This window comes from Delphinus delphis, chromosome 8 (assembly GCF_949987515.2).
Source record: "Delphinus delphis chromosome 8, mDelDel1.2, whole genome shotgun sequence".
Taxonomy (NCBI): Eukaryota; Metazoa; Chordata; class Mammalia; order Artiodactyla; family Delphinidae; genus Delphinus; species Delphinus delphis.
Window position 1 is genome coordinate 33,033,821 of NC_082690.1, and position 27,986 is coordinate 33,061,806.

Consider the following 27,986-nt stretch of genomic DNA (forward strand, 5'->3'; position numbering starts at 1 on the left):
TATCCATAAATCAGTATTAAAATTAAAAACTGGTAAATAGGTAATAAAAAGTTATCTAAATATAGATAATCTGAAAAAAACATTAAGACATTTCCCCCACGCCATAACAGTGGTATAAAACATGAACATGACGCATGATAGGATCCACAATAAAGTAAGAAAATGTTTGTTCGTGACTCTTTGTTGAAGGGTAGCACATACCAACAGAATCCTGAAAAAGATAAACCCAAATTATTTAGTATACAACTACATTTAAATAATAATCAACATATTTAGCTATTATATATTTTGTGGTAAAATGTCATGAAACATATATCAAATCTTTGACAATAAATTGGCAGTTAACTACTATTTTAAAATATTTGTGGGCAGCACAGTCTACTTACTATGCTAACAATACATATGTACTATGCAAACATGCATAATTCTTGACCTTAAGGAATTTATAGTCCAAAGTAAATTCCATCTTTGAAAAAAGTCCTAATATTGCAAAAATTTATTTTGCATTTTTTCTCTATCTTTGCTTTTTTCAGAACATGGTCTATACATACTATGCGGGCTGGGACTATGTTTCTTTTGTTTATCACTGGGCTCTAGTCCCACACAGTAGCTGATACACAGTAGGTATTCAAAAGATAATTGTTAAATGATTGAATACAGATACTTAGGAACTGCTTCATATGTATTAACAATCTTTTGTGTGATACTAAAATTCAAGTATCAGATTCTGTGATATAAAGACATTTATGTCATTCTTACTTATTTGCCCCCAAATTATCATTTGACAGGCTAAAGAACTGTGTTCTACCTCATCTGAGCCACAGATTTAGCTCTAAAATAAGAAAGAACTATTATTAGACATGGATAACAGAAAAGAAGCTGGGGAAAAATGTTCATACTTTCTCCAAATAAAAGCATACCTTATCAACTTTTAATTTTAACAGAAAACTATTTAGTTTATGTTAACTATGTTCTGTATATACAGGTATATGTTCTGTTAGCTATTCCTCTCTGAGGTTTAACATCATCCTAGTTGCTATCTCCAGTTATTACAATCCTCTTAATAACAAATAATTAGATGGGTTGGTTGCACATTTCCCCTCAACACTTACATATGCTGTAACTTTAAAGACAGAAGAGGTAATTTGTATTTTCTTGGTTTGAGGATTCTTTCGAACACTAAAATAGGGAGGAAAAGGGAACATTTTAAAATATAATAAGCACTGGCATAATACATTTAAGATGTTGATCCCTTTTAGTATTCAGGTGTTCTTATCCATATATAACATGGAAATACAGAATATCCAATTAAGTAGTTTGAAAAGAATGGCATCTGTGGTTTCATCAAAGGATAGGGCAACGTTAACTGAATTGAAATTGCAAAAAATTGAATTTTACAGTTAGAGGGTTTGAGGTCAGTTTGAGACTCAGATGATGAAAAGACTCCTAGGCCAGAGACAATTACTGGAAAAACGAGAATTGGTTAAAGTCAGACTGAAGTGTAAACAGCCGTAAGGGGTAGATAAAAACATACTAAACTTGAAGAATTAAACAGGCTGAACATAAATGACAGTTCTGCCACTGATTTGTTATTTCACTTTAGGCAAGATTAACCTTTCTGAACCTCAACTTTCTCATATGCAGACTGGGTAGGATATGGTTCCCTTTAGGATTATATGAGAATTAGGTGGAGTAATGTATATGAAAACTATTTATTAAATTATTTATTACTAAATTATATTCTATTAAAATCACTTTCTCTCATAGCTCTCTTTCAGTTACTCTCCCTACAAAAGATAATCTGTAGCAATATATAGTGAGGAAGCAAACTGAGGATTGAGGAAATAAGCTACATATATATATTTATACATTAATTCATATATAAATATATGCACATATTTATAATGCTTTACAATTTGCAAAATACCTTTATATACTTTACCTCATGTAAAGATCACACAACTCAGTGAGGTAGGCATTATTTTGCCAATTTTACAGATAATAGAAATAGAGCAGTTAAATGATACATTTCAGACATTCCAACTAAAAGTGGTATGTCTGGGAATAGAATTTAGGTGGTATAGAGTCCAGTTTTCTTTCCCTACACCTCACCTGTTTATCTTATACCTACTCTAAATTCATATACATCAAAGGTATTGTCCATGTGTTACATGTGAAGGTTAAATTTAAAGGAAGATATCCCTCTTCTTCACTTTATCAGGTAAAAGTACTTCTTTCCCTTCACTACATATGTAAAGAAATGGGGAGAAAGAGAGAGGAGGAGGAAGAAGGGGGACTCTGTGGGAGGGTGTGCATGCATGTGTGTTTGAGCTTGTGCACCTGTTAGAGATGACCAGATGCAAGCCATTTCAGGGTTTAGGGTTCAAGATTCTTAGGCAGTTTTCATCTTTAAAACATTTCATTCAAATTTAAACCCAGGAATCATGCAATTAAATTGATTTCCATATATTTCTATAACATAAGTTGAGGTCATTTTCTTTTATTTCTCTAATGTGTAAGATACACTGCTGGAAAGTTGGAGACTACATTTAAAATTTCATGCTTATCTGAGAGAAGACTATCACCACTACATATAAAACGTTTGCATACACCTGTATGACCACCCAGATCAAAATACAGAACATATCTATGGTTATATCTAATTTTAAATACTGATCTGGAGGTGGTTATATGGGTGTAAACATATATAAAAATTCACTGAACTTATGTACACTACGATTTGTTCAGTTTACTGTATGTAAATTACTCCTCAGTTTAAAAAAAAAGAGCCCCTGTAAAAGTTTGTGCTTATCAAATAAACTTAGAGGAAATTTAGTATTTGATACTTCACATAGTAATCACTTAACACATACAAACACATACCATAGGTGTATTATTTTTAAAAAGAAACTACATTTGTACATTATTAGGAGTTGGTTCCTAATGGAAATAAATCATATTATTCCATTTTATTACTGCTGATCCTGTATTACTGTTACTTTAAAATATCTCTAAGACAATTTGTCTAGTTTTTTATAGGTCAAGCAAAGTATATTATCACCTGTCCTATATCTCATAAGAAAAAAAGAAAAGGAAATGTGAAGTGATATTATTTGTGCCCTAGGGTGTTCTACTAATAATTGCATTATAACAGATTTTTGGCAGTCACTAATTCACTCTTCAGGTAACCATAGTTTTTAAGGATGCTGGAACATAATTTCCATGTAGTGCTTTTAAAAAGTATGATTGTATTAATGGTTTAGAAATAGTGTAATGATTGGTTTCTTATCAATATCATTTGTGCTAATTTCTGAGCATCAGTCCCATACTGACTCTAAACGTTATGGTGTACAGACCATTCTAACTAACTCTGCTCATTTTAAGACACAAGGGCCCCACCGTTTAATTAGCATCTGAAGGGCATAATCTAAGACTCTCAGTTCAAATCATAAAATCTGGGGCAGATATGTATTTTGGAGAACGTCTCCTAAAACTTTGGCAAAAGCATGTGTTTAATGTCTAAAGTAGGAAAGACACAGGCACCATTAGTAACTATAGAATTATTTTTGAGATGCAATGAAACAATTGATCATTTGCTCTCCAAGAAAATGGTTTTGAAGTATTGCCTATGCGATTTAAAGGGACCATAATCCTTGAAAATAAGGCATTTTCCAAAACCTTTAAAAGATGTCTTTTATAGGACTTGTAATAATGGATGAGGGAGAAAATATCTTAAGAATGTTTTTACCTTTTTGTTTGAGTCAGAGACCCCTAAAATCAGGCTCTGTAATGTGCCCTCAATATCTACAAACATAAGGGATGGACTTCTTTGCTAGAATGAATCAGGGACAATGTTTATCTGCAAGTGCAGGTTAGATAATGTAAGGTAGCTACTGCATGTTTAATTAGAAAGATAGCAAACATTTTTCTAAAGCATGTAAAAACACCTAAAACTCAAGTAAAGGAACAGGAAAAAACATCCGTCTTGGTTAAGTTAGCTTGTACGAATGACTTGATTAGATACATGGCTCAGAATTCTGAGAAATTACTGATGATACTTCAAGTTCCACTTGTGCTTCCTCTACTTATACACCCCTTGATAAATGGTATGTTGAACCAACCTGTATCTTTACCTTAACCAACTGACACAGCATCTGACCCAAATCAGCACGACTAATATTAGAAAAGCCCCATGTAGTGCATATGATAAGCAAACCAACATAGCTCCTAAGGGATTTTGAGGTCATTTAACGCATTCAGTTGCTTTGTGTTGGCACCTAAGCCATCTCAAGCAAATATTTATTCTAATAATTTTCTACTGAAGTTGCTTTGGGAAGACAATTTCACATCCTCTCCTCATTCAGCAAGGAAATTCATAAGCATGCTTAACTTGGATCATCGAGAGAAATATTTAATGGGTCTCAGAGAAAAGTAATGCTGTAACTGGGCTGGTCTCCTTCCCAGTCTCCCCTAGAATGACAGACTTGTGATGCATCGTCCCTGAATTGGGAAAAGACTGCCCCTCTCTTTGCTGGCCCTTGTGGACTTGACTCCATCAAGACGTCCCTGATTGCTCACACCCACACTGACAATTTTTTCTTTTGAACTTCCGGGGTTTTTATTACAGTATAAAGAGCTGTAAATATTTGCCTATAATAACTGAACATTTGATTATATAAAAAAATGTTTACTTATAAAATATTTTAAACAATTACTTTACTATTATTTACTATGTTAACTTGTAATTTCCTTAAGGTCAGAGACTGCCTGATGCCTCCTCTTGCACTCTTTAGTGCTTGGTCGAGTTCAGTGCCCAATGTTAACACTTGCTGGTTGCCTGATTAAGTGATTCCATGGACACAATTCTTATCCTTTCTGTAAGATGTCATGAATTTTGGATACTCATTTTATGAGTGGTCATACTCTTTGAGTCATACTTTTTCTTAGCACCCAAAAAGTATAGAAGAGTATCACAAGTGAGAATTCAGGGAAGGGAATGTTGGAAAAAATAGCAGTTTCTTCAATGTTTAGGTTCTAAAGTTATTTCTATTTCAAATATCTCTAATAGAATCTCTTCCTCTACAGCACATGGTAGTGAGGAATTCCACAGGTTCATGTGGTTGATGAGGTACAACACTGTGGTGGCTGTGGTGTGTGTGTTTGTGTGTGTGTGTGGGGTGTGTGTGTGTGTGTGTGGTGTGTGTGTGTGTGTTTAGGGTACACCGAGGAGTATCTAGCAGGAGTGCTAGAAGCAGTCTTGTAAGTTTTCATGAGCTGCAAATGATAAGAACAGAATATGTTTGATGTAGGTATGTGCATGTTATTTCTGAAATTCTGTTTGTATAATTTCTCTTCCAACAATCTTTATGTATTGACACAATAACTTTTTCATAAATATCAGAGACAGATTATAGAAATACTTTTCTGTTTTTAAAACTATATCAAAAATAAACTCAGTAGAATAACTGAATCATGCAGTTTGTTGTATAGCTGTATGACACATGTAATGGATATGAGAATTGAGGTGTTGAGGATAAGTAAAGTAACAATCAAGAGTTTGATGAGAGGGGCTTCCCTGGTGGTGCAGTGGTTGAGGGTCCGCCTGCCGATGCAGGGGACATGGGTTCATGCCCCGGTCTGGGAGGATCACACATGCCGCAGAGCGGCTGGGCCTGTGAGCCATGGCCACTGAGCCTGCACGTCCGGAGCCTGTGCTCCGCAACGGGAGAGGTCACAACAGTGAGAGGCCCGTGTAGCGCAAAAAAGAAAAAAAAAAAAAAAGAGTTTGATGAGAATCTAATTCTGTTGTTTTCCTATTAAAGTAAAATTGTGGGGCTTCCCTGATGGCACAGCAGTTAAGAATCCGCCTGCCAATGCAGGGGACACAGGTTCAAGCCCTGGTCCAGGAAGATCCCACATGCCGCGGAGCAACTAAGCCCATGAGCCACAACTACTGAGCCTGCGCTCTAGAGCACGCGAGCCACGACTACTGAGCCTGTGTGCCGCAACTACTGAAGCCTACGCACCTAGAGCCCGTGCTCCGCAACAAGAGAAGCTACCGCAATGAGAAGCCCGTGCACTGCAACAAAGAGTAGCCCCCAGTTGCTGCAACTAGAGAAAGCCTGCACGCAGCAACGAAGACTCAACGCAGCCAAGAATAAAATAAATAAATAAACAAACAAATAAATAAATAAATAAATAAATATTTTTAAAAAAGTAAAATTGTGTAACTAAACTCTGGGAACTTTTGCTTTTACTTGTTCCTATCCCCTTTGCCTATAAAGATGATCCAATATCTTCATCATTGAAAAACCCAACTAAAGAATGTTCACTCCAGTTAAAATAAAAGCATATATAAAAGATTTGTAAAGTCTTTATCCTCACTTGGTCTTCAAAAAGGAAAAAAAAAAAAAGCCCTAGTGGAATACCTAAAACAAATTTAGGATTAATTTTGAAAAGATTAACACTTAGGTGAAAATTCTTCTACCTCTTTAGAACAAAGGTAATAATTTTTTTTACTATTATATTCATCAATATTAGTCAAGCAAGTTCAAACACCCTGAGGGAGCTCATGTCCCCTTGAGATTTAAAAGAAGGCCTAGGGATAAAAGGGAGACCTGGAAGAAGGCAGTTGCTAGTAAGGGATGGAGTGGTGACAGGTCTGGATGAGAAAACAAGGGCAAGAGGCAGCTGAGAGGACTGAGGACTAAAATAGGGTCAGGGAAATCTAGAAATTTTGTAGCCTGGAAGAGAATAAGGAGGCTCTGACGAGGGGGTCAGGGTGGCACTATTTTTACTCACTTTGGTTGTTAATAGATCCACAAATAGTTGCTGGGTAATCCTACCAGAGTTAAATAAATAATTTGCTCTATTAACCAGAGATTTACATATTGTAATCAAGCAACATTACCTCACTAGATCCTTATAGATAAGTTTTGTTGTTTCCAGATATGGATTAAGTACATCTTCATATTGACAAAGGGCTCCACCAAGGCAAAGATGTTTGAAAAGACAAAACAGGAACTCTTCTCTATCTGGTTGGCTGAATACTTCATATTTTTCTGAGTCTTCCACTAGCAAAACCTATGTAAGATGATAAAATTCATCTCAATGTAACATAATTTGAGGTTCTAATTTTTATGTTTTCAAAAGTTCCAGTTTATATGTTTAAAAGTAATTTTAGACCTATTTTCAGAAGCAATCCTGAAGCAATGGAGAAAATGATCTGCGAGACCTGTGCTTATTGTCCCTCCATTCTATCATTTTATCAGGTACAGACAGTGAAAGGAATAAATCTAAACATAAGCCTTCTCTTCTGCTTTCTTTGTTCTAGTTTATATCTTTAGTAATTGTTTCAGTGCTACTGAAATTTTAGAGTTGAGTCACTGTGAATCTCATTTGGAAACAATGGGAGTATAAATAAATGGAGAAACTTCTCCATCCCATAAGGTCCATAGTCTTTGCTTCCATCAAGAGGTTAAACACAAATGGTCATTTTCTAAGCCCTTTCATAGTGTTTGGATTACTATTTTCCTTATGCCCACAGTTACACCATTTTGAACTATTCCGGTAGCTGGAGCCTCATAATCACCTCTTCTTCTGTTCTCCTCTAATAATATCACCTTACACATCACCAAGCTACATGGATGCTTGCTCTCTTGACACCTTGCTACCTCTTTCAGAAAATAGTTTGACTAGGTCTGATGTGGGGGATTTTCTTACACCATTGGGCATTACAGACAATTGCTTAATTTGTTGACTGTAGTGGACATGAACAGGTGATGAATGTATACTACAAAATATATTCCTTTTATTGAATTGCTTATAGCCCATTTACTTGAAAAAAGAATGTGAAATAGCTAATAATAAAATATGGATACAGTAAGATAAAAATAATAAAAGACAAGAGAATGTAACCAAGATATAAAGTGGGAAGAGAAAATAAAAACACATAAGGAACTCTACATGGAGAAAAGCTTTAAAAATTGTGCATGACATTTAACATTACCATACACTTAACACAAACATAAATACACATAAGAAACTCTAGATGGAAAAAAGCTATAAAAATTGTGCATAACACTTAATGCTATCACATAGGTAAAGGAAGGATATATGAGTCATATAACAATCACTGTCTAGCAGTAAGAAGTACACTGTTTATTAGGAAAATTGATTAAACTTCACATTTTATTTACCTCAATCTCAAATGAAAATCATTACAAGGTCATTATATAAGAGGCATTAAAAAGCAATAAACTCTATGGTGTTGTCTATATGTAGTTTACTTATAATGACTTGATGAAAGCTGAAGTTATATGTAGTAAAATGTAAGAGGAAGTGGTCCACAGTTTATTGCTCTCTGTGTGCCACATATAAGACCTGTAACATCTCCTCTCCCTCCCTCCCTCTCTCTCTATAAGGAAATAATGTGATATTAAAACCCAAGTTTGCAGCCACCTAAAGATTTGGCTTAATACAAGGGTGACAAAAGCCCTTAGGGATGAATAGTTTACACATTCCTTACACAAGGACTCATATATTGAATTGATTAGGCTGTGCAATTAAAAAATTATAATTAAAAACATTTTTGGAGTGAATGTTAAAAACAATAGCATTTTATGTCTGATCTCCCTCTCTATTCACATACAGATCTGTTTAGTTGTGTAGCCCTCAGAGAGGAGATAGGCAATGGTTAATGAGTCCAACTTCTGAGCGGTGGTCAGGAAGGAGGCTATTATCAGAACTTAATTACACAGTGTGCCAACAGAATCTGTGTTGCTACACAATGGGAGGGCCCTTTCTAGTTCAGGCTAAAGCTAAAAGTTATTTATATTTTTTTCAGCCGGAAAGCAACCAAGTTAAAGCCCGCTCTGTTGCCACAGAGCGGCAAAGAACACAAGAGCAAAACATACAGGCAATCAGCAAAAAACACCGAGCCCCGGCCCTTCCTGAATAGAGGTGCTACTCATGGCAATAAATAAGCGGGAGGCAGTTTTGCAGGGTATTCTGGTGAAGAGCAAACCCTCCTTTTATTTTTATTTTTTGGCCGCGCCGCATCCTAGTTCCCCAACCAGGAATCGAAGTCGTGCCCCCTGCATTGGAAGCACGGAGTCTCAACCACCGGACAGCCAGGGAAGTCGCACAAATCCTCCTTTTAAAACGTCATTGCTGGGCTTCCCTGGTGGAGCAGTGGTTGAGAGTTTGTCTGCCGCTGCAGGGGACACGGGTTCGTGCCCCGTTCCAGGAAGATCCCACATTCCGCGGAGCGGCTGGGCCCGTGAGCCATGGCCGCTGAGCCTGCGCGTCCGGAGCCTGTGCTCCGCAATGGGAGAGGCCACAACAGTGAGAGGCCCGCGTAACGCAAACAAACAAACAAACAAACAAACAAACAAACGTCATTGCTGAGGCTCTCTCTGTAGAAGTGATGGTGTAGGAGTGAGTCCTTTTAGGTACTTAGTGAAGATCAATGTATGGACTGGCTGGATGCTCCCTCGTCCCCTACAGACAAGATTCCTGTGTCCAGAACGATATATCAGTAGCCTCCCTGTTTCATTTCTATCTGCATTTGTAATACATTAGACTTGTACATCTTCCTTCTCTCTTAATGTATAATAATAATAGTAATTAGTAGTAGTTCATATTATTGAAATCTTACTAAGTGCTGAGTATTCTGTAAAGCACTTTAAATGCATTATGTCACATAATTCTTACATTATTCCTATTTCATACATGAAGAAACTGAAGCTTAGAGAGGTTAAGTATGACAGTTATTAAAGTGACAGAGCCTAGATTTGAACTTACATCTATTTGATAGCCCTAATTTTTGACCGTTTTGTAAATACTCTTTCTCATCAATTAAAATAATAATAATGATGATATTTCATTTTAACAGCATTTCATAAAATGCTTTCTCAACAATTTTAGGAAGAAGGTAGAATGGGCATTTTAATTTCCATATTGTACAGATAAGATCTTGAGGCTCAAGATATTGAATGACTTGCCTAAGGTTATTATTATCTTGTAAATAATAAATCAGGAATTAGGAAAATAATCCATGTCTTCTGATGCCAAGTTCAGTATGCCTCTCATTAAAACAAAAGTTAACTTAGTTAATCAAATGCCTTTTTGATCTCAGCAATGAGATTAAAAGATTATTTCCCTCCAGGGATGTTTTTAAATATTCATTTGATATGTTAAGAGAAAATATTGAAGAAAAATAGTCATCAATTAAATCGGCCAGAGTTTCTTGACCTCAGCACTACATTTTGGGCCAGATAACTTTGCTGTAGGGACTGTCCTGTGCATGGCATGATGCTTAGCAGCATCCCTGGCCTCTACCCATTAGATGTCAGTAGAAGCCCACTGAGAACTAATGAAATACACACATAATCAAGTTGGTAAGAAAAGTGCCATCCAAGAAGAAACCTACCCGGGTAATGATTATGACTGATCATTATTCATTGATAAGAGGTAATTTATGGGTTTCAGGCAGGCAAAAGTTTTTGACATTAAGCATTTCCTGAAATGAAATTCTATTGTGAAAATTTAAAATTCTGTACTTACTTTTCGTAATTCATCAGAAATAAGGAAGGGATCACAAAAAGAATCTAAACATTTAACAATATGTCCATTCTCTCGTACAATATCTTCATCATATAACGGATTAAAAAATGACATTGAAAGCTGTGTGCAAGGAACGTTTATAGCTTCAATTTTTTTCACTTCAGTTCCTGAATAAAGAGATATAAAAATTAATTTAGTACTCTCAATTATTGCCAAAACAAATATCACTCTGCAGAGATTCTAAGAAGTAATCAAATACAACGTATGTTTTGATATATTTAAAAGATACATTAGTTTAGGGATTTTATTAAATTCTTATTTTGCAGGTTGTTTATTTTTATTAATTATTAAAAGTTGATAACAAAATTTTACCATTTCAGGCCTAGATGAAGGATATGTAAATTAAAAAATACTTGAAAATGAAATATTTATTGTGTAGTAGGAGGTTCTTAGATCAGTTTTAATGTATATATCAGAATTGCCTATAAAACATAGAAATTGCTTCATATGATTTTGGATTTGTATTATGCTTAATAATTCATATTACAAAAATTTTAATTAACATAAGTAAGGATGTTTCTAAAGTCACTGAGGGTATTTTGAAAATGTTTCTCTCCATTTAAAAATTTCTCCCTTGTGATCTCACTTATAGTGTTTATTACAAAAAAAAGGTTTTCCAAATCAAGGTAAATTTCAAACCAGGCCCTAATCAAGTTATTACAAGTGTTAGAGAAATTTGAAATCATGGTGTTCTGTCTATTTTTCTCTTGTAGCTCTAGTTCTTCCCATTTCCACACCAACACCCCCCCCCCCATTTATTTCCTGAATGTGTCTTTCAGGAATGGATTTTCTGTTACTAGAGGTTCTATTAAATTGCAAAAAGACATAAAGATTAAGGTGAATACTTTTATTATTGCCTCAGTGAGTCACTCAATCGGTTTCTCTCCTTTATGCACCTAGATACGCACACGCACTCACTCAGATATAAAGGGGTGGAGTTCTCCTTGTTCAAAGTTCTAGGACGATTGCAGACTTAGATATGGTGTGTCCTCTCCCCAATATATTTGCTGGATCTCTGACCTGAGAAGCAATTTGAGTTGAGCTTGAGAAGAGTAATGTTGGTGATTATTTGCACTTCCTTCCTCTGGCTGTCCACCCAGAGTCTTGCTAGGACCTGTCGCTCTCATTCTGATCCTGAGCTGGGCTAGTGTGGAGGCAAGAAGAATGCCTGGAGCCAAGAACTGTGCATGCCTCAGTTATTGCAAAAGATATGCTGCTAAGAAAAGCTCCTTTTGTTCTAGAAGCAAAATCCTTTGGAAGATTAAAGTAAAAAGAAGACCCTAGAAAATGACAGAGTAGGTCTGAGTAATATTGGAAGACCAAAGAACAAGAGCCGTATAAAGCCAGACAATTTTCAAAGATGGGTTGTTGGCCATAGGATGAGGGACTGACATTGGGCAACATGCCATTTTAATAAATCTACCCTAGGTCTGATTTGGGGAGTGGCAGGAGGGTGTGGATGGTGAGAGAAGGTAATTGAATTTAAACCACTTAATCTGAAACATAGAAACAGAACTTGCTGTGGACTGAATTGTGTCCCTCCAAAATTCATATGTTAAAGCCCTAACCCCCAAAGTGATGGTATTTTGAGATGGAGTCTCTGGGGAAGTAATTAGGGTTAGATGAGGTCATGGGTGGGGTTAGGAGGACCTCAACATATGAATTTTGAAGGGACACAATCCAGTCCACAGCCTTCTGCTCCTGGACCCCCATATTCATGTCCTTCTCACATGAAAAATACATTGATTCTATCCCAACAGTCCCAAAAGTCTTAACTCATTCCAGCATCAACCCTAAAGTCTAAAGTCCAAAGTCTCATCTAAATATCATCTAAATCAGATATGGGTGAGAGTTGAGGTACAATTCATCCTGAGGCAAAATTCCTCTCCAGCTAAGAACCTGCAAAACAAGACAAGTTACATGCTTCCAAAATACAGTGGTGAGATAGGCATAGGATAGACGTTTACATTCCAAAAGGGAGAAATAGGAAAGAAGATAGGGGTGATGGTCCCAAGCAAGCCTAGAACTTGGCAAGGCAAATTCCATTAGACTTTAAGCCTCAAGAATAATCCTCTTTGGTTCAATGTTCTGCTTTCCATACCTACTGGGGCGGTTCTTCCTCCAAGGAAGTGTGCTGTTGAAACTGAGGGGGTGACCCTGATGATCTCTAAATTGCCTTCTCAGTCCTTCTCTTTTCTTGAAGAATAGCACATGCTTACAGTTGAGTGGCTCCATGGTCTGGGCTGTAGGATCTAAAAAGTCTGATAGCCTTCATTTTGTCTCATTTTTTTCTGTCCCCTTTAGTTCAAGCTGGCAGTGTCTTTGCTGGTACAATCCCATCTCTATATCTGGCTTCTGCTGAAATGGCTGATTAAGCCAATAAGTTGCACCCATGATCTCTTTATCAAATGGTTGCTCAAGGACACGCTTAGTGTTCTCTTCAGAACAAGCTTTCTCATTTTCTGCAATATGGATATGCTGAGAATTTTCCAAATCTTCAAGTTCTGGTTCCATTCCGCTTAACAATTCCTTCTTCAATTCATCTCTCTCCTTCCATATTTTACTATAACCATTCAGGAGGAAACAAGCCACTCCATCAATACTTTGCTTAGAAATCTCCTCAGCAAATATTAATTTTACCACTTACAAGTTCTATTTTCCACAAAAGCACTAGAACACAGTTCAGCCAAGTTCTCTGCCATTTTATAACAAGGACTGCTTTCCTTCTAGTTTCGAATGCCATGTTCCTCATTTCCATCTGAGACCTCACCAGAATCAACCTTAACATCCATACTCTAGCATGCACCTCAAGACTCTTACAGACTATAACCATTACACAATTTCAATGCTACTTCCACATTTTTAGGTATTTTTACAGAAGCACTCCACTTGGTACCAAAATCTGTATTAGTCTGCTTGGGCTGCTATCACAAAATACTATAGACTGGGTAGTTTAAACAACAGACATTTATTTTTCCACAGTTCTATAGGGTGGGAAGTCTAGAATCAAGATGTCAGCTGATTTAGTTCCTGGTGAGGACTCTCTTCCTGGCTTGCAAATGGCTGCCTTCTAGCTGTGTCCACATGTGACAGACTCTTATAAGAACACTAATCCCATCATGAGGGCCTCTCAAGACCTTATCTAAACCTGAAATCTCCCAAAGACCTCATCTCCAAATACTGTCACATCAGGAGTTAAGGCTTCAATATAAGAATTTGGGAGGGGACACAATCCAGTGCATAGCACACACTCTCTGTTATGTAGAAATTTGGTTAAATTGTGTCTCCAGCATTTATAAGTTTTACAATGCATCACTAAGATCACACAGAAAGTTAAGAATGTATTGTTTTTTCCCCTTCAATACTAGCATTACAATACACTGGATAGCTCCTTTTTATTTAGTGTCCAAGTCGGTGCTTTTCTGGAAACCCCGTTAATGTGGAAGTGACAGAGGCAAGATGAGTTCTAGAGCCTGGATTTGAATCTCAACTCCACCTGGCCAGCTATGTAAAACTGCACAAGTTACTTAGCTCATGCCTCTGACCCCTCATTTTTGAAATAGGAACATACAATAATACCTCTCTCAGAGTTGTTTTGAGAATTAAAGGAGGTAAATATGCATAATGCCCTTAGCTGAGCACATAGGAAGCACCCATTACACGTCAGCCAAAGAAGGGCAAAGTATGTCTAAAAGAAGGGGGCCGTGGCAGCTGGCTGAAAGGATATATCAGCACCAACAATTGGCAACGTAGGCAGTGTAGCCAGTAGTGAAGGAGATTCCATCATCATTCTCTTTAAACCTGGTTCACTTGCTTGAAAAATGTCTTTTCTCTCATTAAACAAAAGCTATTTCTTATGCTTATAAAGGCCCCTAGAGTAAAATTAGAGAGAAGATGACCGATATATGAGAAAAAGAAGAAAAGCAAATAGGAGGAGATTAAAAACAAGTTAATGGAAGAGTACAAGCAATCCACTAGAAACTTCTGTTCCTGAAATGGAGTGCTACCTCTTCTTCTATTTTTCAGAGTACTTCTAATTGGTTCTGTCAAGTACATGTGGAATTTTAGAACGTTTCTTTTTGCAGTGCCTTTTACAAAAATTAGAAAAAAGTCAGTGCTGTTTTGTGAAGTATGTACCAAAATGGGGGAAGGTAGAATGCCTATTTCAATGAACGTTATCTTTTGTAAATGAGTTTACTGAAGTTATTGTAAACATGGTTTGTAAACACTATGATACGTGACTCTGATTATTTCCTTTTGAAGATTTGGAAATGGTAAATATATTTGCTTAGGTACTCAGTTTAACTTTGTAAGTAGTCTGAAGATCACACTGTACTAACATTTTGTTCTATAAATTTTGCAGTGGTCTTTAGCCAAAATCAATAAAATTTGACCTACTAAGTCCAACATCATGAACTGTTTGTAAACTTGTGCTTGACTAATACTTCATGAAAAGTTATTTTTGTGTAAGGCCACTAGAGTTCCATGAAAATACGTTGTAAGAATTTACCAAAACAACCCCATCTAATTTAAAATCAACTTACATTTTCTTGAGCACATATTCACATTACCAACCAGATTCTTCTTCTAATTGGAATGATAACTTATTCTGTTAAGAGGGCTCAACCTAAATTTTCAAATACAGTGTTCATGTTTCTGTTTTCAAAATAGTTTTCTGTTAACTCTAATTTATTCCTTGACCTGAGAGTTATTTAAGAGATTTGAGTGTTATTAAGTGTTTAAATGTTTGGGTAATTTTCTTTAAAGATTTCTAGCTGTGTTTCAACGTACTATGAAAATATTATCTATATGAAGTTCTCCTTTTGAGAATTTAAGACTCTCTCCTCCATGATTTAATACATTATTTTTAAAGACTGTTCCATGGTGGCTGCCAGAAATTCATTCCCCTGACCCAGCTGAGATTTTGCTCACGCATCCGCACATCTGTGGAATCTTACCTGAGCTTTTCCCACTGGGTAGAATTGACCAATCCCTTCCTTTTGCTCCCATTGCTATGTTAGCACCTTTGATACACTATTGCACATATTTTAAAATATATCAGTGAGTTCCTTGAGTACACATTTTCTCTTACTCACCTTTATGTTCCCTGTATCTGTCAGAGTCCATGAAAGGTGCACAATAAATACTTTCCAAACAAATGTAAAGAGTGAAAAGTTGCTCTTAAGTGTTAAGCCAGGATAGCAGCAGTGCACTACCAGGAGAATGATGCAGGGCAGGCCTGGCACAGTTGATAATATTTGACTTTGATGTTGTCAACCAAATGAGTCATTATTCACAATTTATATTTTAATAATGAAAATTCCTGAGGTAAAATTTTGTTATAATAGTAAAATAGTAATCTGAAGAGATGAAAATAAATTTTGTTTACCTAATGTAATCCACTGTCCAGAAGAATCTGAAAGTAACTTCAAATTGGGAATAACATTTGGATCTTTAAAAAAAGCCTAAAATACAAATTTGAGGGGAACAAGTTAGATATATTATTATAAACAGTAATAAGAATTAACTTCCTAAATAACTATAGTAAAATCTCATTTAATTTAAATTGGGGAAGGATAATTTTAAATTGCTAAAATGTCTTAAGCAATAAATGTTTCATAAAGAAATGAAGTTCTGTTACCTTCAAGTTGGAACAGTATGAACAATACTGTTATGTCCAAGTAGATACCTTTGGGACTAATTTAATAAATAGAAAGTAATGATTTACAGTGAAAAGTAAGAGGTTATATAATGTTTGAAAATTTTGTTTTCTTTCAACCTTGTTCTCCCAATTAGCTGATGTAAGTAATCACTGCTTCCACTCTCCCCAACTAAATCTAAATCTAATTGTCAATTTAATTCTATCCAAGGGGCACATAGAAAAGTGATAAATTTCACTTCTTTTTAAAATTTTTTTAATATTTTTACACAGCAGGTTCTTATAAGTCATCCATTTTATACACATCAGTGTATACATGTCAGTCCAATTCTCCCAATTCATCACACCACCACCCCAAACCCCCACTGCTTTCCCCGCTTGGTGTCCATACGTTTGTTCTCTACATCTGTGTCTCTATTTCTGCCCTGCAAACCAGTTCATCTGTACCATTTTCTAAGTTCCACATATATGTGTTAATATATGATATTTGTTTTTCTCTTTCTGACTTACTTCACTCTGTATGACGGTCTCTAGATGCATCCACATCTCTACAAATGACCCAATTTCGTTCCTTTTCATGGCTGAGTAATATTCCATTGTATATATATACCACATCTTCTTTATCCATTCGTCTGTCAATAGGCATTTAGGTTGCTTCCATGACCTGACTATTGTAAATAGTGCTGCAATGAACATTGGGGAGCATGTGTCTTTTTGAATTATGGTTTTCTCTGGGTATATGCCCAGTAGTGGGATTGCTGGGTCATATGGTAATTCTATTTTTAGATTTTTAAGGAACCTTCATACTGTTCTCCATAGTGGCTGTATCAATTTACATTCCCACCAACAGTGCAAGAGGGTTCCCTTTTCTCCACACCTTCTCCAGCATTTGTTGTTTGTAGATTTTCTGATGATGCCCATTCTAACTGGTGTGAGGTGAGACCTCATTGTAGTTTTGATTTGCATTTCTCTAATAATTAATGATGTTGAGCAGCTTCTCATGTGCTTCTTGGTCATCTGTATATCTTCTTTGGAGAAATGTCTATTTAGGTCTTCTGCCCATTTTTGGATTGGGTTGTTTGTTTTTTTAATATTGAGTTGCATGAGCTGTTTCTATATTTTGGAGATTAATCCTTTGTCTGTTGATTTGTTTGCAAATATTTTCTCCCATTCTGAGGGTTGTCTTTTCGTCTTGTTTATGGTTTCCTTTACTGTGCAAAAGCTTTTAAGTTTCATTAGGTCCCATTTGTTTATTTTTGTTTTTATTTCCATTACTATAGGAGGTGGATCAAAAAAGATCTTGCTGTGATTTATGTCAAAGTGTGTTCTTCCTATGTTTTCCTCTAAGAGTTTTATAGTGTCCAGTCTTACATCTAGGTCTGTAATGCATTTTGAGTTTATCTTTGTGTATGGTGTTAGGGAGTATTCTAATTTCATTCTTTTACATGTAGCTGTCCAGTTTTCCCAGCACCACTTAAGTAAGTAATCACTGCTTCCACTCTCCCCAACTAAATCTAAATCTAAACGTAATTGTCAATTTAATTCTATCCAAGGGCACATAGAAAAGTGATAAATTTCACTTCTTAAAAAATGAAAACTTTCTGTATGGCAAAAGAAATAAAAGTAGCCAAGAGTTTTATTTCCAGGCACCAGCAGTTGACTCTGGCTGAAAAGATCTGAAGAGAAACTTATTAAAAGTATCTTAGGCAGTCTACTGCCTAATTATCAGGAGATGTAGAGAATCAGGTTAAGTGGGTTAAGTGCTGGGCCCTCAGAATAACACAAAATCATATGTAGAACTGCCCTGATGAGGAAACAGTCATCCTTGCTATAGTCCCATCAAGCACTAAAAAGAGCTACCATGATCCTTTCCTCACCAAGGCTACCGCTGTTCCAGGACTGCCCTAACTGAAAGCTGGATGCCTTTGCCACCACCTTTGCCATAAAAATTCAGGATTCTGTGTGTACCTCTTTCCTTAAGTTGCTCACTTTTCAAAAACTGGTTTTGCACTGATAAATCTGGTTGGTAGCCCTAGATCCCAGGTTTGTGCTCTGAGTGCAAAAGAGGCAAGTATTACACAGTGAAGGAAACCATCAACAAAATGAAAAGGCAACCTACTGAACAGGCAAAATATTTGCAAATCATATATCTGATAAGGGGTTAATATCCAAAGTACATAAGGAACTCATACAGCTCAATAACAACAACAAAACTCCTAAAAATCTGTTTAAAAAATGGGCAGAGAATCTGAATAGACATTTTTCCAAAGAAGACAAACAGATGGTGAACAGGCACATGAAAAGATGCTCAACATTAATCATCAGGGAAATGCAAATCAAAACCACAATGAGGTATCACTTCACACCTGTTAGAATAGCTATCAACAAAAAGACAAGAAATAACAAGTGTTAGCAAGGATGTGAAGAAAAGGGAACCCTCATGCACTGTTGGTGGGAATGTGAATTTGTGCAGCTACTATGGAAAACAGTATGGAGGTTCCTCAAAAAATAAAAAAATAGAACTACCATATTATCCAGCAACTCCACTTCTGAGTATTTATCCAAAGAATACAAAACTCTAATTCAAAAAGCTATAGGGACTTCCCTGGCGGTCTAGTGGTTAAGACTTCACCTTCCAATGCAGGGGGTGTGGGTTCGATCTCTGGTCGGGGAACTAAGATACCACATGCCTCAGGGCCAAAAACCAAAACATAGAACAGAAGCAATATGGTAACAAATTCAATAAAGACTTTAAAAATGGTCCACATCAAAAAAGCTATATGCATCCCTATTTCATTGCAGCATTATTCACAATAGCCAAGATATGGAAACAACCTAAATGACCTAAATGTCCATAGGTGAACGAATGGATAAAGAAGTTGTGGTGTACACACACACACACACACACACACACACACACACACAGGAATACTACTTAGTCATAAAAAAGAATGAAAACTTGCCATTTGCAACAACATAGATGGACCTTGAGGGTATTATGTTAAATGAAATGTCAGACAGAGAAAGACAAATACTCCATCGTTTCACTTATATGTAGAATCTAAAAAAACAGAACAAACCAAACCAAACAAATAGATACAGAAAGCACACTGGTTGTTGCCAGAGAGAAGGGCTGGGAGGTGAATGAAACGGGTGAAGGGGTTGAAGAGGTACAAACTTCCAGTTACAAAATAAGTAAGTTATAGGTATGTAATGGACAGCATGGTGACTATAATTAATAATACTGTACTGCATATATATATATATATATATAAATATATATATATATATATATATATTTTTTTTTTTTGATGGTACACGGGCCTCTCACTGTTGTGGCCTTTCCCATTGTGGAGCACAGGCTCCGGATGTGCAGGCTCAGCGGCCATGGCTCATGGGCCCAGCCACTCTGCGGCATGTGGGATCTTCCCGGACCGGGGCATGAACCCGTGTCCCCTGCATCGGCAGGCAGACTCTCAACCACTGCGCCACCAGGGAAGCCCTGTACTGCATATTTGAAAATTGCTAAGAGAATAAAATTTAAAAGTTCTCATCACAAGAAATTTTGTAACTCTGTATGGTGACAGATGATAACTAGACTTACTGTGGTGATCATTTCGCAGTACATACTAATATCAAATCATTATGTTGTATACCTGAAACTAATATAATATCATGTCAATTATACCTAAAAACAGGCAAGTGTTTTGGATTCCACTTCGGACTTCCTAAAAAATGAAAGGTGGAAATCACTCCAAATCACATGTATGTTCAAGAAGTGTTGGGCAGTCAGAAAACATAATGATGTCCATGATGAGTAGTAAAGAAAAAAAAAAAATAGATTGGGAGGAAATATTTGCAACAAATATGATTTAAAAGGTGGGGGAGGGGACTTCCCTGGTGGTGCAATGGTTAAGAATCCACCTGCCAATGCAGGGGACACGGGTTCAAACCCTGGTCCAGGAAGATCGCACATGCAGTGAAGCAACTCAGCCCGTGCGCCACAACTACTGAGCCCACGTGCCACAACTACTGAAGCCTGCGTGCCTAGAGTCCGTGCTTTGCAACAAGAGAAACCACTGCAATGAGAAGCCAGCGCTCCACAACAAAGAGTAGCTCCTGCTTGCCACAACTAGAGAAAGCCCGTGCAGCAATGAAGACCCAACGCAGCCAAAAATAAATTAAAAAAAAAAAAAAAAGGTGGGGGAGGATGACATCAATGGCTTAAAAAAAGCCCAATATTTATAAGAAAAACTGACAGCCTGATTTAAACATAGCCAAAGGCTACAAAAAGTCATGTAAAAATTACAAATAGCCAATAAACTTATGAAAAGATGCTCAACTTCAAGAGCAGTGAGAGAAATGAAAATAAAAACCAGAAAATATCATTTTTACTCATTATATTGGCAAGATTTTAAAAGACTAGTAACAGACTTCCCTGGTGGTCAAGTGGTTAAGACTCCGTGCTTCCACTGCAGGGGACACGGGTTTGATCCCTGGTTGGGGAACTAAGATCCCACATGCTGCACAGTGCAGCCAAAAAGATAAAAAAAATAAAAAGAGTTTTGGTCAGAGTACCAGAAGATACGCACTCTTACATACTGCTGGTGGAAGTGTGAATTTTTACCACCTTTGGGGAAGTATTGGATACTATCTTGAACTTTAAAAACATGTATAGCTTATGAGCCAAGAAATTCCTCTTTTATGTGTGTGTCATATAAAAATGAAACCACCAATAGATAAGATTTATGTGCAAGGAATTTTTTTAATAGTATTGTTTGTGGTGTCAAAACCTGGAAACTTCAGTGCCCATCAGTAGAATGACTGAATAAAATGGCTGAATAATAATAAAATAAAAGTGGTTGAACACAGTATATCTATGCTAGATGGTATGCAGTTATTGAAAAGAAAGTATTAGAATAGAATGTAAGCTCCATATCCTTTTTTTCTTATTCACTGCTATATCCCCAGGGCCTGGCATTTAGCAGTTACTCAATAAACGTTTACTGTATTGAATTTGAAGGAAAGCCGTAAGTATTTTGAGTAAAAAGAGTAGTTTAAAAGTAATATGTTTGAAAAAACAAAACTAAATAAAACCTCTATTTATATGAACATAAACAAAAGTATGGAAGTATATATACCAAACATTAACAAGTCACCTAAGAAGTGGTGGTTGTGTAGGCTTGTGGGAAGAGAGGGGTTGAGAGGGTTGGATTTGATAAAGATTGTTGACTCTTTGTTCTTTGTTGTTTAGATTGCTGCAGTAAATATTTATCTTATTCTGACACTCCCTTTAAGCTGTCACTCTCTTTTCCTAAATAGCTTTTTGAAAGAGGAGTCTATCTTGTTTCACTTCTCTGTCTACCAGTTATTCTTCTGTATCTGGCTCTTGCTCCCATCACTCAATTGAAAGTACACTTGACATCACAATTCCAAAAATCAAATGGACGCAGTCCCTGCTCTCATAGAGTTTACAGACTAAAAGGGAAGATATTAAGTAACACGCTATGAGTGTTATGAAGAAATGCAGGGTGCTATAATGCGAGTACGTAATAGGTAGATCTACTCTACTGGTTTTGGGAAGAAAGGTTAATGCAGAAAGAACATTTAGGTTTAGATCTAAAAGGTGAGTAGGAGTCAGCTGGGCAAAAGGTATACTGGTAAATTCTTAACAAATTCTTAAATACCCCTTCCTCCCAGCCAAAAGCCCTGATTTGTAGCACTTGCTGATTTCCAGGGTGGATTTCAAGTTGCCAAAAGCTTAACAACCAGCAAAGCTTCCTGAAAATTTAGCAGTTAGGCTGTCCTGAGCTGGTTCCAGCATGACACTGGCAAGACTATTTTTCAAGATGAAGAAAATGTCAAGTCTGTAAGGGGAGAATGGAAGGGGGACTTCCCACTGAAGACAAGTAATGAGGTTCAGTGTGACCAGAGTTGATGGGCTGATGGTCTGATGAGGTTGGGGAGTTAAATAGGACCTTGTAGGTCAAGTCAAAATTTTTTATCTTAATCTAATATTGATCTAGATTGATCAGTATTTTGAGCTTAAGGGCAGTTGGAAGACCCTGAAGAGATGTAAACAGAGGAAAGATGTGGTTAGAGTCATATTTTTAAAAGCTCATTCCTGCTGCAGTGTGGAGATGAATTGAGGGGATGTAAAGAGACTGATTAGGAGGCATGGTACTACTGTAATCCAGAAAGGTCTGATGTTCCCATGAGAATGCTATCATGTCAAAATGACAGCAAATGGGAGGGAGAGAAGTGGATGGATTCAATGAATATTTAGAAGAAGGGACAAAGGGAGAAGGAGGAATCAAAGATGACTCTTAGAATTTTTGCATGAATAATAAGGCAGAATGAATGTTGTTTAATGAGAGGCTAAAGTGGACAGGACCAGGTATGTGGGTGAAAATTAGTACATTCAACAAATATTTGTGAATGTCTACATTATGCCAAGCAAGACAAAGTCTCTGTTCTCATGTCTCCACATTCTAATGGTGGAGGTTAAAGGTAAACAATTTACAGGTATCATATATGCCCAATTACAAAAGTCTTCCCCCAAATTATTCTTCAGAAAAAAGGGAAGTTGCCTTATAACTTTAAAAAGTCAAATAAAGAGTGTTTGTGCAATTATTTTAATTTATATAATACACATCTTGAAAAGATACACATATGCTGGAATTAACCCCAATTAATACTCGTTCTGAATGCTTTTTAGAGGTCTTCTGAAGAATCAGCAAAAGGGGGAATTTAATTCAGGTTTAGTAATTATCCCTGGGGGGTATCCACTTACAATTACATTTTAAATGTCATAATGAAAGGAAGTAGGTTAAGTGGCCTGCAGTGAATTGGCCTGGAGCCAATGGAAATAAGTCTTCATAAAGACCCCTCAAAGCAACAGTTGTTATTGAAATCACAATTATATACCTGAAGAATGAATTTTTTTAAAGAAAACAACAAACCCTGCCCTAATGTGTACAAATGGTATTTTGCGTTATAGAATTTCCAGTGAGACATTAGAAGGGATTCTCTGAATCTCAGATAGCTTTAGGAAAGCTGATATCCTTTGGAAAAATATTTGATTCACAAACTAGTTCCAGTGATAACAAAGATACTGATGTCAAATGCATGTGAAGATTTGCATAAACTTGTTTCATAAAATGTGAGAGTAGAAACATATTTCTGAACTAATATTTTATATAACACAGTTTAAATATATATTATATGTCACAAATATGAAATATAAGTAGATGTTTGACTTTATCATCTATCTGGCAGACTGCTGATTTCTGATCCAATATCAAATCTCTCCTTCTTCCTTAAGGAATCCCAATTTTATTTGGGACAGCAATGTGCTCAGCTAAACATTTGCCGTTCCTAGCAGTCTCTGTCGTATGTGGTCCTGAGATGTAAGCAGAGTCTGGTCATGAGATATAATGTGTTGTGCGGATCTTCAGAAAACTCTGTAAATTAAGGAGGTCCCTTGCAGGACATATGGAAGATTCCTGTCATTATCCCTAGTCCATGGTGAGGATGCCAACACTATATACTAAGCCCAGAGCTTTCTCTTGAGACTCAAAGTGAGATAATATATTGAACTATCTAGGATATTTCCACTTGTATGCACCTCAAATTTAGCATGCCTGAAACTGAATTCATTTTCATTATATACTCTTTTCCACTTTCTGTGTATTTAAATTGGCCACTCTAATCAACCAAATCAAAAACTTGGTCATCCTACATGTTGCCCTTTGCCTAACTCCCAATTATCTTATCAGTCCTTGAGTACTACGTTTCTCATAAACGTCTCTCCAGGCTATCCCGGTGCCCCTGTCTTAATTCAGGGTATCACCATATACTGTCTGGAGGCTAACAGTTTCCAATTTGTTCTCACTGCTTCCAGACTCAGTCCTAACAATCTACCTTCCATACTTCTGCCAGGTGATCTCAGTACTTTAAATATTACTGTCTTGCTGAAAACCTTTCAGCAACTCCTCAGCAGCTAGATAAAGTCTAAACTCCTTTGTATGGCACATAAAGTCTTATACAATATCGTCCCACCCGTCTGTCTAAAATAATTCCACTTTGTCTACCTGACAAACTCCTACTCATCTTTCAGGCCCTAGCTCAAGTGCCCTGTCTTTTGGAAACCCTCCTTTAACCACCTCAGTCAAAAATGACCACTTTCTCTTTTGTGCCACTACAGTACCTTGTGCATGTTATGTTTTATATCACTTCTCATTCTGCAATGCAATTTTTGGTCTGTTTCCTTCTCTTTAACTGTGTATTGTTCATCTGTACAGACTTAGGAACTAAAGAAATATTTGCTGGATGAATATTTCCTTCCTTCCTTCCATCCACTTACTACCTCACAAATAAACTTTTGGAACATAATTTGTTTTTAAGTTGAAAGGGAAAATTCATAATCTGGAATCCTAGTTTAAGCAATACCCTTTGTTCAGTTATAGTTTTTGTAGTAGAAATGAATGGAAGTTGGAGTCAAAGGCCTGGGTTTTGCCATTTGCTGGGCAAGCTTGCACAAATTATTTAACCATTCTGAGCTTCAGTTTCCTCAGCTGTAAAACGGGGGTCAAAACACCAAATTTACCAGATTGTTGTAAAGATTAGTGATAAATGGATAAAAAGTGCTGAAAGCTAAATCTGGCACACAGGAGTCACTACTGCTTTGGGAAAACACTTTGTAAAGTAGTATACAAATACAGCAGTATACAGTATACAAATACAGCACTTATTATGAGCCAGGCATTTTGCTAAATATTTTATATGATTCATTGAATCTTCATAATAATCCCATCAGATATTCAGCATTATTTTCATTTTCAAAAAGACAAGCACTGTGATCATTTTGCAGAAAAGTAAACAGAGGCTGAAGAAGGTTAAGTAACTTGCCCAATGTCATAGAGCCAGCAAGTGGCAAGAGTTGGAATTTGAACAGAGACAGCTAACTTGAGGCCAAATGAGCGGGGGATCCAGGTTTTGTAGGGCTCTAAGCATAAATGATTTTAGGGACTCTAAGAATACAAAACATCTACTTTTGAAAAACTCCAAAAACATGTGAACATACTGCTGGAGTATCTCTAAGTTCCTTGGAAGGGGATTCTCTAAGTGAGGAGCTTTAGCTAGTGAGGGGCCCTGAAGATTCATTAGCTTCAAGGTAAATCTCCTTCTGGGCCATGCTCTTAGCCACAGTGCTTTATTTCCTCCAAATTAGTTACATGAGTAAAAATAATGATTGTATGAATACAGTTCTTTAAATTGAAATATGGGAATAATACTGTCTACCTCACAGGAAAAAATTAGGATAAATAAACATGAAGATATTGAAAATTAGTTTGAAAAAAATTGCCTGCTATTTGGAAATTTGTTGTGCTTTATGGATGAATTTTGATTTTGTTGAAGAACTTTGTGTCTATTAAAACTCAAATTAATTCTACACCCGTCTCTATGAAATTTTTCTGACACCAACGACCCTCCAATTGAGTGATCTTTTGTTTTCCTTGTGCCTAGGGCACCTTATATATCCTCCAGTATAGAAATTATTTTGTCTTGTAGAGAGTTCTTTACATTTCTAGCTTCCAAAACTGTACACATCACTTACAAGCTGGGATCAGGTCTCTTCATCTTTTTAATACCTCCCAGCAGGGATACAGTAAGTATCCAACAAATATTTATTGAGTAAATGGCTTATATTAAAAATTGTACAGCACTCTAAAATTCAGCAAATTAAAATCCTGATCATCTCCTTTTAAAAAAATATTAATTTGAGAGCCAGTACTGGCATAAATGAAAAATATTAAAAACTATACAAATCTTACCATGAATATTTGAGAAATGTCACTAATGCCATCATCAGTGGCATATTATATTAACATTATAACACTAACTTAGGTAAAGGGAAATAGACATTTAACCAATTTACCCTCTGTTCAGGGTTGAAGAGTACTCCACCCTCAACCCTCTACCCAAAATTCATGTCCTTCTTGGAACCTCAGAAAGTGACCTTAGTTGGAAACAGGGTTGTTGCAGATAAAATTAGTTAAAATGAGGTTATACTGGAGTAGGGTGGGCTCTTAATTCGAAATGACTGGTGTTGTTATAAAAAGAGAAGAGACACAGTCATGGACACATGATGAGAGAGCGCTACGGGACTTTGACAGAGGTAGAGATTCAAGTTCTGCAGCTGCAAGCCAAGGAGTGCCAAGGACTGCTGGCAACCATGAGAAGCTAGGAAGAGGTAAGGAAGGATTTGTCCCTATAGATTTCAGAGAGAGCATAACCCTGCTTTTGGACTTCTAGCCTGCAAAACTGTAAGACAATACATTTCTGTTGTTTTAAGCCACCCAATTTGTGGTACTTTGCTACAGCAGCCCTGGGAAACTAATTTCCCTCACAGTAAATATTTTGGTTTCTTAACTAGGCTAATATTTTCTTCACTGCACTATCATTCTGTATGAGATGATCTGATTTTTTTATTTGTTGGCAGTCTTGCCACGGGTCTGTAAGATCCTTGAAAGCCAGGCTCCTGTCTGTCTTGTTCCTTCTAGCAACCCCACCACTTGACAGAATTCCTAGCACATGGTAGCTCTCAGGAAGTGTTTGTGAATGAGTAAATAAACTATGTCAACTATGCTACAGTCAATGCCTGAAGGGCATGAATGGCAAAAATAATATCACAAACCATAACAGTATTTTCCATTTAATTGAGGATTAAAAAACTTCAGGATTTTAAATAACGTGAATGAAATTTAACAAACACACCAGAATTTGCACCTTCAAATGAGTTTTTCCCTTTTCAAAGCAGCTACCTCTACCAGCTAAAGACTTATTCCAATAACTCTGCCACTGCTTAAGACTTTTTCTGGAATTCTTCATTGGAACTGCTAATAGAGCCTGTACTCACAGGGTAGACTTGATTTCGAGAAACAACCAGAAGTACTTAGACGCTAACCCTAGTAAATAAAGCTGGTGATAAAGCTGGATAATATTAGGTGTACCTACTAAAAGAGAGACCCAATTTTCTAGCGAGAGATTGACTTTTCAAAATAGAAAAGTTCTATATGGCAGGATACTGAAAATGAGCTAATTTATGGTGATACGAAATAGAAAAGTTCCTCTTAAAACTGATCATTTGAACCTTTTTATTATTCTCAAACTCCAAGAAAACGACGTCATTAAGTAATGGCGGCTTCACAAGAATTTATGCCGAAGTGGGAAAAAATGTAAAATTATCAGTGGTCCAAGGGACTCTCCAACCCCCATACCAACCATAACGAAATCATCCTTCCGATAAACCTGAAACGTCTGGTCAAACCCGAACGCCTGCGCCTTGATTCTACCCAGCATGGACCTGGGGCAGAGAAGAGAAAGACAGTCGACTTGGGGTAGCATCCTCTGGGGGAGCACATTCAGCCTGTCCCACCGACGAAGTCCGCCCCTCGCCCCTGTTACTGCTGCCTCCCGGTTTCACTCAGGAAGGGGCCGCCTCGCCGCCCGACCCGCGTCTCCGCAGGCGCGAAGACCGAGGGCCTCTTCTCTTCCTGCCCCTCGGCCTCTCACCACTGGCGGAGCCGGCTGGTGGTCTCCGGCGTGCTCAGAGACTTGAAGGTTTTCTGAGGCAGGAATCTGAAGTAGTAGCCGCCCAAAGGCACCAGCTCCCCAGCCGCCATCTCTGTATTGGCTG

At 36.9% G+C, this 27,986-nt stretch overlaps 1 protein-coding gene across 3 annotated transcripts; it reads right to left on the reverse strand.

The window, feature by feature from the left end:
• Positions 1–25: 25 nt before the first annotated feature.
• On the reverse strand, positions 26–27,972 carry CFAP300 (cilia and flagella associated protein 300). 3 transcript variants are annotated; one of them, XM_060017212.1, is made up of 7 exons: positions 27,863–27,972; positions 27,572–27,653; positions 16,016–16,091; positions 10,567–10,733; positions 6,911–7,083; positions 1,113–1,179; positions 26–211 (listed from the first exon to the last, which is right to left on the reverse strand). In XM_060017212.1, exons 1-7 carry the CDS (start codon positions 27,970–27,972, stop codon positions 83–85), a joined length of 804 nt encoding a protein of 267 aa, XP_059873195.1. In that variant the 3' UTR covers positions 26–82. The 3 variants fall into 3 exon arrangements, with proteins under 3 accessions (XP_059873195.1, XP_059873196.1, XP_059873197.1); XM_060017213.1 differs by lacking the exon at positions 1,113–1,179 and having other exon boundaries at positions 6,916–7,083; XM_060017214.1 differs by lacking the exons at positions 26–211; positions 1,113–1,179; positions 10,567–10,733 and having other exon boundaries at positions 7,052–7,083.
• Positions 27,973–27,986: the final 14 nt, after the last annotated feature.